The sequence below is a fragment of the Anomaloglossus baeobatrachus genome, chromosome 2 (genome assembly GCF_048569485.1).
Source record: "Anomaloglossus baeobatrachus isolate aAnoBae1 chromosome 2, aAnoBae1.hap1, whole genome shotgun sequence".
Classification (NCBI taxonomy): domain Eukaryota; kingdom Metazoa; phylum Chordata; class Amphibia; order Anura; family Aromobatidae; genus Anomaloglossus; species Anomaloglossus baeobatrachus.
The window spans coordinates 631803001-631815693 of record NC_134354.1 but is presented as its reverse complement, the minus strand read 5'-3'; the positions used below and the strand labels follow the sequence as shown (position 1 = coordinate 631815693).

General features: G+C 40.2%; 1 protein-coding gene across 6 annotated transcripts in view; it reads right to left on the bottom strand.

Annotated features, from left to right (window-relative positions):
- Window positions 1-12693, bottom strand: part of LRCH1 (leucine rich repeats and calponin homology domain containing 1) — a 330560-nt gene that overhangs the window by 32866 nt on the left and 285001 nt on the right. For 4 of the 6 annotated variants that reach the window (XM_075336886.1, XM_075336889.1, XM_075336887.1 and 1 more), the window contains one exon: window positions 690-943. The exons of the other annotated variants lie outside the window; for them this stretch is intronic. In XM_075336886.1, the coding sequence (XP_075193001.1) occupies window positions 737-943 (207 nt within the window). In that variant the 3' untranslated portion in view covers window positions 690-736. The remainder of the gene's footprint in view (window positions 1-689; window positions 944-12693) is intronic. 6 annotated transcript variants of the gene reach the window in all.

Sequence of the window (12693 nt, the reverse complement as noted above, 5' to 3'; positions counted from 1 at the left end):
GCAAGAAATTGATTTGTATGGATTTCATCCACAAAGTGAAATCTGCAACAAAATTGGCAACACAATCTGCAGATTTTTTTTTTTTTATGACTTGTGTGAACATACCCTTATAATGATTTTTTTGGTTAGATTTAAATGAGAGCAGAAAGTAATTTTTGATTGCCACAAAATGTTCATTAGGGTGAAATTATTTAAAATCAAACAAAAAGTATAGATCCGCTGACCGCAATAATGATTTTTAAATTTCAATTTCCCAAAAGTGGTCTTGGCATAGGAACTCTTCATGACTTATTCTAGTCTCATAGGGTGCATCTGCAGTACAAGACTACACTATCGCTGCCGGGTGTTCAATCCTGTAGTGTTTATCAAGTGTCATAACCACAATAAAGTGGTATCCAATGGGGCGTGGAGCAGTTTAGAACCCACTTAGTGGCTTTCAACCAAGGACTAAATAAGCTCCTATTGTCCGAAATGTAACATCTATCTGGTCATTGGTTTTTTTTAGGATAACATTAACATCCCAAAGATCCTAAAATCTAAACTAAAGAAAGCCTTTCCTGGAAACAAGTTCCCTTTAAGCTCACAGACATTGCTATAGTTAAGACATACACTGTGGAAAAGCTATAAAAATCATTGAAGCCACAGAAAGTGCTTTAAAGGCAAAAGCTAAAGGAGAATAAGATGTGTACCTTCAAAGATCCAGAGCTACAGATGCAAGTGTGCGCATGCAAAGAGGTTATGCCGACACTGCATTCCAATGATAGCTGAGATACATTAAGACAAAAACGAGTATGTGCAAGAGAAAAAAGCCTATCAGGTCCCAGGAGGATAAGAAAGTAGATGAAGGTGGGATTTTCTCTCCCACTGCCAGAAGAGCAGCAACAGTCTTTTGAGTTTGCCGAATTTTCAATTGCAGGATGTCATTTGGAGAGCAGAGGTCAGCCTATCCGAAGGGCAGCCATCAGAACAGAAGAAAACAGTGGACAACATTAAAAAGACAACACAGATAGAGAAGTGAATTAAGTATATAATATCCTAGGGGCTAAGATTATAGAAAGTCTGCTACATGTGTTTTCCACAACAGCAGAAGCCTCTAAGCCAGTAAATTACTAGAGCACAAATGATTAAGTAGGGGCCCACAGGCAAGTCTATATGTGTGTGCCAAGTACATACAGAACTGCTCAAGTACATTCATATGTTGCTGCAAATCACCGGATACTGGTGGGTGGCCATGCTATAAAGAACGGCATAAATGAAATACACAGCAATAAGCGTAATGACGACACATGAGCAGAGATGAATTGACAGAATGGAGAGATTATTTGTAAGTAAAATACAAACCCTCCTAGCTATGTTAATGATTAATTGCTTCTGGTTAATAGACATTTAATATATAAGCATGGGGCGCAGATATTTCTATCATTTGTGGATGGCTAACTGCTGAAGGCTGCAGATATATATTAAACTACAGCTTAAAGGGGGAATCTCAACACAACATCCCCTAGCCAAATATACCTTATATTGGCCCCCCTGTATCAGAGACCTGAAGCTTCCCGGTGACATGAAAACTAATTGCTAGGGGTTTATGATGCCGGCCCAGGCATGCCACCACTATTATAAAGCTAAAAGCAATAACACAGGATCACGTCCCCTAAAGAACCTAGAACCAAAGTAGACAATTGTTTATATTCTGATTGAGAATTGTTATTCCCAAGGATGAAAAGCAAATCTGAGTATCATGTATCATTACTGACAACTGGGAGCCCCTTAGCAAAGAAACAGTTCTTTACAGATTCCACTACTTTTTCATTTAGCAGATAATCCTAGGTTCTGAAAGGGGTTGTCCGCTACAAAGCACCACCCTTCTTATTCCCAATGTTTTCCTCCATTAAAATAAAAAAGCTTGTACTCGCCTCCCATGCTGGTGCGGTCCCAGCAGCGTTGGCACTCGCGTTCCCCTAGCAATTTAACAACCTCACATGAACCCTGTGCCCAATCACCACTAGCTTCTCCCTCCCCACCTTCAGATATCTAGGTAATTAACATTAAGTAAGCGGCCAGCCGTAGCATTCCCTCCTTCTTGATTTATACGTCTGAAGGAGAGGACAGTGAAGCCGTTGGTGACTGGGCGCAGGGCTTGTGAGACGTAACAACCTCTCGTGAGCTCAGGGAACACAAGTGCCAACACCGCTGGGACCGTGCTGGCACAGGAGATGAGAATAACTTTTTATTCTAATGTGGGGAAACATGGGGAATAAGAAAGTTTTGTCCTAGTAGTGAACCACCCCTTTAAATTAAAGGTATTGTCCAATATTCTAAAACGATGTCTACTTTCTTTTAAAAGAGTTCCACATTTTCCCACAAGTTGAGCAAGAAAAGAAAGGTGGGATATAGCCAGGGAGACTCTATTGGGGACGGATCTTAATAACAGTTTCCCCTTAAGCCCTAAAAGGATTGTCCACCCCATGGGTAATGTTCAAAAATGCATGTTTTATACAGTATAACCTGAGCTGCTTATTATTATTATTATTATTATTATTATTATACTCTTTTCTCTAGTTCTGCAATAATTCATTATTGCTGAAGCTAGCCCTAGAGATTGTCTGCTTTTTATGCCATCACACATTGAACCCAACCATTAAATGGCTGCTGATGGATGGGCTTATAACTATACATGTCATTCCTCTCTATCTTTTGAAACACAGAAACTATCATAGCTGATGTGGTGAAGGCAGAACAATATATATGGTCAACTGCGCCTCCATCAGCAACAATCTTATGAACAGGGCAAAGATTGGCTATCAAAGATGTGAGTGGCTTCAGGAATATGAAAATGGCACAGATCTGCAGGAATGACTATATTAGGGCCTGTTACCATCACATTTGGTCCACATGTTCCTGGCTATGTTCTGTCTGAGCCTCCAAAAATTGGAAGTCAGATGTGCCCCTGCCGAAGTCATCCATTATAATGAAGTAGTCGGAATCAGTGATTTTTCAGTAAGGAAGTGACAGAAACTAAAGACTGCTTTACACGCGACATTGCTAGCACCCGTCACACATACTTGCCTGCCTAGCGACGTCGCTGTGGCTGGCAAACTGCCTCTTTTCTTTTTTTTTTTTTGTAAATTCTTTATTTAAGATGTTTCTTAATATTACAGAAATGAAATTGCAACAACAAATAAGCATAAACATGTATTTTTCAGATGAAAGGAAAGAGAAAAGGAAAGGAAAGAGGGAGAGATGGGGACGTGAGGTTGGTATAAAGTAAAGAGAGGACAAGGGGTTGGGAATGTAGAGGGGGTAGGGGAAGGGGAAAAAGGTGAGATTCCCACCTATTTCTAAGAAGGTGTCTGGTTACTAGGATTTCTATATATGAAAGTATGAAAAGGCTTTGTTTTCAGAGGTGTGTATGAACAACGTGTTTGTTTTGCTTAACTGTCTATTCGGTTTCTGAGCTAATGTGTTATCTTTGGATGAGAAAATTTGTCAAGAGATTTTAGTTAGCTTTTGGTATCTGTCCCATTTGTCCCAAGATTCTAAAAGCTTCGCATTTTTCCTAGTGTAATGCAATCGGGCTTTTTCATGTACGCTTATAAGATTTGATTCATTGAACCACTCGGTTAGACTCGGTGCGTCACCTTCTTTCCAGTGTCTGGCTATTAGAAGTTTTGCTGCATTTATGAGATGAGGTATTATTGAGAGTTTGTTTAGGTGTTCCTTTTGTGGATCTAGATTGAGGATAATAAAGTTTGGGTTGAAAGGGAGTTTGGTCTTGAGAGCATTTTCTATGTGAATTTGAATGGAATCCCAATATTTTGCTATTTTTGGGTAATGATACCAAATGTGTGAAGGGGTGCCAGTCATTTGATTACATCTCCAGCAGTGTGGTGACAAGGAGTTGTCAATTTTGTAGAGAATGTCTGGAGTTTTATACCACCGGGAGATAATTTTATAGTTGAGTTCTTGATATCTAGATGCGGTTGATAGGTTGTGGGCGTTGTTGAAGATCATTTGAATTTCACTAGGGTTGAAGGTGGTGTTTAGTTCCATTTCCCATCTATTAATGTAAGAAGGTTTTTCCGAAGTGTTATATAGTAGTTTGTATATTTTTGAGATTAGCCTATTCTTCCCTTGAGCATGTAGTAGAAATTCTTGTTGGGGGGACGGGTTTAAAGAGGAAATATCTGGGATGTGATATGAAGCTAGGTCTCTAATGATGGCTAGGTCTTTATCTTTTAAATCTATTGGATTAAAGATGGATTTTAGTTCTTGTATAGTTAATGGTTCATGGTTATGGATTATCTCTGACAGTGTTATGTTGCAGAGATTTTTTGATGTCCTAATTTTGGTTTTTAGGAGTCTAAATTTTTGCGGGATTACATGTAAAATGGGGGTGGCTCTGCAAATATTCGGAATTAGATCTAGTTTTTTATTAAATTTGTGCCAAAGCTTAAGTGTTACTTTGGTAAAAGGGTTCAGTATGTCTTTATGTTTGAATCTGTTGTGAGGGGTTGGCCATAGAAAATGTGATAGGTCTCCTTTTAAGTTGCTGATTTCCAAGGTAGTCCACAGTTTTCTAGGGGGGTTTGTCCTCATCTCCATGAGTCTGGCTATGTGTGTGGCTAGCCAATAGCGTTCAAAATCTGGGAGTCCTGTACCTCCTTTAGATTTAGGAGCAGTCAGTATAGTGTACTTTAGTCTATGGCTCTTTTTAAGCCATATAAAATTTGAGATCATGTTTTTCAATTTGCTGAAGAAATGTTGTGGGATATCTGTAGGGATTACTTGTAGAAGATATAAGATTTTTGGCAGAATGATCATCTTGATTAAATTGGTTCTCCCAAACCACGAGATTGGTAAACTGCTCCAAGCGGAAATGTCGGCTTCTATTTTGTGTAAAAGTGGCTTGAGATTCAGATCGTATAGTTGAGACAGGGAGTTGCTAATTCTTACGCCTAGGTGGGTGATGGAATTGCTAATACTGAAAGGGGATGATTCTGATACATTTTTCCATATTTTGGGGGGAATGTTAATGTTTAATAAATGGGATTTTGAAAAATTTATTTTGAAGTTGGAGACTTCACTATATAACTTGAAATCTGCGGTAAGGGCCTTAATTGAATTTGAAGGGTTCGTTAAAATGAAAAGTATGTAATCTGCAAATGCCGCGGATTTGTATTCTATTTGGTTGCATTTCAGGCCTGAGATCTTGGGATTTTGTCTTATTTTCTGGAGAAAGGTTTCTATTGTTAGAATAAATAGAAGTGGTGAAAGGGGACAGCCCTGTCTGGTTCCATTTTTTATGTTAAAACTAGAGGAGAGTTCATTATTTATTTTTAGCTTTGCGGTTGGGGTGGTATAAAGTGCCAGGATTTTGTCAATGAATAAGGGTGGGAAGCCAAATTTTTTTAAAGTTTGTTCGATAAATAGCCAATTGACGCGGTCGAAAGCTTTTTCTGCGTCTGAGGTGATGATTGCAGTTTCAATATTGTTATGTTTTGCATATTGAATGGCATTTAGTGTTTTAATTACATCATCTTTTGCTTCTCTCTCTTTTGTAAATCCCACTTGTTCTAGGTTTATAAGATCAGGTATTATGTTTTGCATTCTTTTTGCTATGATTTTGGCATACAGTTTTACGTCATTGTTAATCAGCGAAATTGGTCTATAGCTTCCGCAAAGGGATGGATCTTTTCCTTCTTTTGGGATTAGAGTTATGTGAGCTGTTAGGGCTTCTTTATTGAATGGGTTATTCTTGTTTATATAGTTAAAATAGTTTGTCATATGTGGAACTAGTTCTGTTTTAAAAATTTTGTAGTACTCAATTGAAAAACCATCCGGGCCTGGACTTTTCCCTCCCGGAGTTGAGTTTATGGATGATTCTACTTCTTGGGAGGATATTGGGATCGTTAGATTTTGTGCTTGTTGGGTTGTGAGTTTAGGTAATTTCAGGTCTTTTAGGAAAGTTTTTATGAGTTTTGTTTTCCCCTCTTGAGACTCTTGTGCTGTTGTGAGGTTGTATAAGTTGGAGTAGTATGAAGAGAAAATATTAGCAATGTCTTCTGTTTTGTGATGTACTTTGTCATTCGTATTTTTAATTTTTGTGATATATGTTGTATTTATTTGTTTTTTAATCATGTTTGCTAAATTACGTCCACTTTTGTTGGAGTAAAGGTAGGATCGAAACCTTGCATAGTTAAGGTATTTTTCGCTTTTTTGATTTAAAAGAGCTCTGAGCTCAGATCTTAGCTTGAATAAGTCCTTCTGTAATGAAGGGTTTTGATTTGTTTTATGTTGTCCTTCTAAGTTTTTTTATTTGGTCTAGAAGGGAAATTGTTGTTTTTTCTCTTTCTTTTTTGGTTCTAGTGCCGAGTTCTATTAAAGTACCTCGTAGAACTGCTTTGTGGGCTTCCCAAACGTTAGGGTCACATATGTTATTGAAGCAATTTTCTCTAAAGTAGTTTTGGATGGACGTTCTTATGTAGTCTTGAGAAGTTTTGTTTTTTATTAAACTGTTATTGAGTTTCCAATTGAGTGGGCATCTTCTGCCTTGTGAAAGCTTTATGTTTAAAAGTAGGGGGGCATGATCAGAAAGTAATATTATATCATAATGTATTTTTTCAACATTGCTTAGAAGTTGATGGGATATGAATAGATAATCTATTCTGGAGTATTTCTTATGGACTTGTGAGTAATAAGAGTAATCTTTGGTTGAGGGGTATGAGATCCTCCAGCTGTCGACCAGAAGTAATTCTGTGAGGGATTTTTTAATGAAATTTACTGTTTTAATTGGGATCGTTGAATGTCCATCTGAGGTGTCTGATGGAGGGTGTAGAGGGATATTGAAGTCACCTCCTAATATTATATTCCCTTCTGAAAAAAGATGCAGAGTGTTGAATATTTTCTTAAAGAAGGGCAGCTGGTTAGTATTTGGGGCGTAGATGTTTATGATTGTGTATAAGGAGTTGTATAGTTGGCATTTCAAGAAGATGAACCTGCCGTCTGGATCATAAATGACGTCTTTGAGGTTAAAGGGTATCTTTTTATGGATAATAATCGAGACCCCTTTATTTTTCTTGATTGGGGAATTGGCATTAAACCATCTAGTGTAGACCTTATTTTTTGTTACTGGTGTGTACGTCTTCTTGAAGTGAGTCTCCTGGAGAAGAGCGATATCTATTTGGTGTTTGTTAAGATAGCTCAGTATTTGTGATCTTTTTTGGGGGATGTTCATGCCTTTAACATTGAACGTTATAAAGTTAAGATTAGCCATAGTTACCATGAAATAATTGATAATTTATCTTTGAAATTTGGGTAGGTATCTGGGAAGGGTGAAAAAGATTTAGTATAGGGTAGAGTGTGAGATATTTGAGTCTCTTAGCCATAGCCTTGAGACGTTGTGGATTTCTCAAATTGAGAAATGAAAAAACAAAGAAAATTTGCAGCTGGAAGGGATAGGGTAAGCCAAGCCAATCTCTTCCAGTGTAATCTGCAATAGTGGATTTTCCGGTCCGTGGGGGCGTGGACCTAGGATGTAGTACTTTTAGACAGTATATGTACTTGACACTTTCAGTGAAGTGAACTAGGGGGCACTATCTCCCAGCTAAGTCTTATCAGTAAATGTAATGTAAGAGGGTGAGATAACAAGTCAGTTATAAATGATAAATAATAACCAATTAAAGCAAACATTCCATATTTGTATAGTTACAACCAATGGTCTTCGGTTCTGTTGCTTGAACGATGAGGATAGAGGTCATGAGCGTCCAAGAGAGTTCTTTGTAGAATTGTGATTTGATTGAACGATATGCACAAATCACAGGCAGATAGAAAGAGGACTAAGTCCCGATGTCTCTATTTCAACAAATTTAATGTCTTTAGAACAGGAACTGAATTGGGAACATACGCAATCATGTGGTAAACTTAGACAAAACTACGACTTCTCTCCAATTCTCTCCTCCTCCCCCGAACGAAAACGTTGGGAGGAAGGTTAACAGAGGGAGAGGAGGGAGAGAGAGAGAGGAAAAAAAAAAATAGTTTTTTTTTTTTTTTTTTATATGAATATCTTTTCTTTTCCGTTTCTCATCAGGGTATTTCTTAAACTTGAATGATGAGGTCAGGTATATAAAGGTATTGGAGAGTCATCATCCATTTTCATCTTGTTCCCCTTGTCTTTTTCTTGGAGTCTTCTTTGGCCCCTGATTCAGTTTTCTCACTTTACTTGCTCTGCGTGGTGGTGTTGTGGTCCATTTGTCACGTTTAGGTAGTGCAGGCAAGTGAAGGAAATCTTCAGCGGAGGTCCAATCTGGTATCTTTATATGCATTAAGTCCAACTTATTGAGGACAAAGGGAAGATCGTCTGGAGTTCTGATTATTAGATTTTTGTTGTCAAAGGTGATGGCTAAACCAAAAGGAAACATCCATCTGTAAATTATATTTTTTTCTCTCAGTGTTTTTGTTAAGGGCTGTAATTGTCTTCTCAGATCTAAAGTGAGCTTTGAAAGGTCCTGATAGATTTGTATTTCTGTCTCTTCATATTCAATCTTGCGGGTGTATCTCGCTTTTTGGTAGATTTGTTCCTTTATTTTAAAGCTTTGTAAACAACATAGAACATCCCTTGGTTTATCCCAGTTTGCAGTTTTGAGTTTGTAAACTCTGTGGGCTCTTTCTAACCCTATGTCAATGGTTTCTTCTTTGCCAAGTAGAGTATTAAATATCTGTGTAAGGGCTGTGTGAATGTCTTTGTCTTCTACTGATTCTGGTAATCCTCGAATTCAAAGGTTATTCCTTCTGGACCTGTTCTCAAGATCATCTATGTGAAGTTTTTGCAAGAAGATCTCTTTTTGATTGTCGATCAGGATTTCTGTCACTCTCTCTGAGTGCGTTGTAATTTGGTCAAAGTCGTTTTCAAGGGTATGGACTCTTGTATAGATCTGTTTTATGTCACTTTTAAGTTCAGCCATCTCTTCTTTTATGGTCTGCGTGAATTCCTTAAATAGGTTTCTGATGCAGTTTGCTGTAGGAAGGGCTTTGATATGTTCCATGAGATTGGCATTTCCGCTTAGTGTCTCTTCATCCTCATCACTGTCTGACAGTGTGAAGTTGGTGGTTGGTGCTTGTCTGGATTTTTGTGCTGACATCTCTTGGGTGTGTTGTTTTTTAGATTTATCCCCTTCCTGGTTCTTCTTTGGAGTTTTCAGGGTTTTGTTTGGCTCGTCAAATTGTAATTTGTAGTTTTTCCCCATTTTCTAGACCTGGTCTTAATAGAACTTTGCTGGGAGAAAGTAGGTTGGGTTAACGCATTTGGAGTAAGCTTGTCCTCTTTTTTTTTTTTTTTTTTCCTTTCCCCTTTTAACTTTCTATATCTCAGCTGCTGCAGCCCTTTTCTTATCCTGACCACTAGATGTCACTGTTCACCACTGTTGCACATTGTTCTTGCACCTTATACTGGAGCTTCTGTTTGTTGTATGCTTAGAATCGTCAGCTCTAGCTGTATTTTTTATATATCAATGTATAACCTAGAGGGGTTTTATGTCCAGCCACTTACGGTTTGCTGCATTAACATGGGGTGAGCAGCATCTGCGATCCAGCAACAGGCAGCTTGGGATGAGTTAAATTTCCCCTGTGCTGGTTTTTTATTGTCCAGATGAGCAGGGGGGGGGGGGGGGGGGGAGGGAAGCAGGCTGCTCTGGTCTTGGTGCTGTCCTAGGAACTTAACCCCTTACAGTTCTGTCTCCTCTCCCTGAGCCTTTCCCTCCTCTCTGTAAACCCCAGTACAGGAGTGGATCCCAGGCCAGTGTCTCTGTTCCTGTTTTCCAGGTACCTCTGCTGATTGATGGTGTAGCTATCTGCTGTGCTCTGCTATCAGCAGTCTCCCTCTCCTCACAGCCTTACAAATGGTGGTGCAGGGTGAACTTGGGGCCCCACTCTCTCAGGTAGCAACCCAATCCAGGAGCAATTAGGTGATATTTATCCTTGGGCGCAGGTCTCCTCTCCTCCAGAGCCCCTCTCTCTAGCTCCAGCCAAGAGAAATGAAGGGGGGAGGGAGGTTGGAGTGGTGCAGGTGCTGTGCCTCTCTGCTGGATTCTAATGGCAGCTGCTCCCATATATCTAGCAAGCCCTCTCTCTTCTGGCCTTCTACCTCAGTCCCTGCAGGCAGTGGGGCAGGAGGGAGCTTGGAGCAATGCTTCTTCTGTCAGTAAATCGCAGTGCTGCTGCACCCTCCTAGTCTCTGGGGACTGGTAGTTGTATGGTTGGTATGGCTGCTACTTTAGGCCCTGGCTTCAGCACTGTAATCAGGCCACTACTCACTCAGTCTCCAGAACGCTCCAAGGTTGTTTTCCTGGGCTCCACAGCAGATGTAGGGAGATGGATTTTGTTTTGGGGCCACTTTTTCTTAAGGATCGGCGTTGGATGTCACTAGATTACAAATTGAGATGCAGGAGCTCCTCCATGTGCATCCTTCTTCTTCCCCAGCTAAGCCACGCCCCTCAAACTGCCTCTTTTTTAAGGGGGCGGTTCGTGCGGCATCACAGCGACATCAGACGGCAGGCGGCCAACAGAAGCGGAGAGGCGGAAAGACACGCCCACCTCGTTGCCGGAGGATGCAGGTACGGTGTTGTTCGTCGTTCTTGGAGTGTCACACGTAGCGATGTGTGCTGCCTCAGGAACGATGAACAACCTGCGTCCTGCACCAGCAACGATATTTGGGATTTGAACGACGTGTCAATGATCAATGATTAGGTGAGTATTTTTGTTCGTTAGCGGTCGTTCGTACGTTTCACATGCAACGACGTCGCTAACTAGGCCGGATGTGCGTCACGAATTCCGTGACCCCAACGACATCTCGTTAGCGATGTCGTTACGTGTAAAGCCCCCTTAAGGCAGAAAACAAGCGCAATAGGGTCTTAACTGGCTACAAGAGTGGTAGGGATGAGATTATCTCCTCTCCTGCGATAGTTGTGTGTGACACAACTACGGATGTGTGTAACAGGCTGTTGTAGATCTGCGGGTGATACACACAGAGATGGGAGACGATCAGGATGTAAAGCAGTTCCTCTGCGATGCCTCAATGGACAAGAAGGATTCCAAATGTATTAAGTTGAAAAAGGTTTATTCGTCTATGTGTTACAAGGCAAGCTAGCCCCTTCCTCAGGACAAAACCATACTAAATAGCTGCTAGATCTAGATACTATAGTTTTATCCTGACAAAGGGGCTAGATTGCCTTGTAACACGTAGACAAATAAACCATTTTCAACTTAATCCGTTCGGAGTCCTTCTTGGTAATTGAAGCGACACAGGGGAAACACATTTTATCATGATTGTCTTCAGTTGGGGACTAACAGATTGGTTCAATAAAATTGTGACTTAAGGCCCAGTCACACACAACGACTTACCAGCGATCCCGAAAACGATGCCACCTGATAGGGATCGCAGGTAAGTCGCTGGGAGGTCGCAGGTGAGATGTCACACAGTCAGATCTTACCAGCGATGCCGGAACAATACAGGTCGCAGTAGCGACCTGTATAACGATCTCAGCAGTCACTGTGACCCTGTCACACAGTGTCAAACACAGTGGTGATGTGTCCTGCCCAGCAGGACATCGCCTTTGAAGAAAATAGCCTAGACCATTCTGCAACGACTAGAGATCTCACAGCAGGGGCCTGATCGCTGGTAGGTGTCACACATAACGAGATCGCTACTGCGTCACGGAAACCGTGACTCAGCTGCGATCTCGCTAGCGATCTCGTTATGTGTGACGGTACCTTAACATTCAGGGAACAATATGACCATATAAACCATTTGAAGGTAGAGTCCCTCTGACAGATTCCCTTTAAATCATATAAAAATGCTGGTTACTTCATTATCTTCAAAGAGATTGAGATGATGATTTGTAATATGGCAATCATCACTCCACCAAGCTCTGTACAGTAATTTGTAAAACTAATTGTCACACTACAATGAATGTTAATAACAAGCCTAAAGACAAGCTTGCCATCTGTTTCCAAAGACAATGAAAAGAATTGTGAATGCTGCTCTGAAGTATAAATATAGGCTATAATTCCAGATCAGTGCAAAATATGTAATGCAATGTGTTTACCATGTATTAGTATTGCTTAGTGAATGCTTAATATTTTTTCCAGATCCCTGTGACTGTTTACTTTATTTGTGGGTCTGTTGCACCTCCTAGAGGACATAGGTGGCAGCGCAGAACAATTTTATCTACAACCGAACCTCAAACCTCTCAGTGAGTCCCCCAGGAGGCTTCAGTCTGCCCTCGGGCTCCACACTGCTGTCAGAATGATTTTCTCCTTGGTTCCTAGGTTTATTCACAACTTGCCAAATTCCCAAACCAAATAAAGCTGTAGCTTGATTTGATAAACCACATGCAAAGAAACGTGTGATTTGTCTTTTCTGAGATTTTGTCATTTAAATTACAACAGGTCATGACATAACGTTGTAAAGCCATCCATTATTCTAGTTTTGGAATTGTGATCACTACTAATAACGGAAGCATAAAAGATGATGTGCCATTATATAAACCTATATAAAACACATTTCCTTATCCCGTGTACCACACCAGGGACATACATACTTCATATATGTGCATACACATAGGGTCACTGGCTCATGGAGCTTTTTGTGAACTTGCCTGGACCATTGTAGAAGCAGCATTTTTACATTGTGTTAACCAG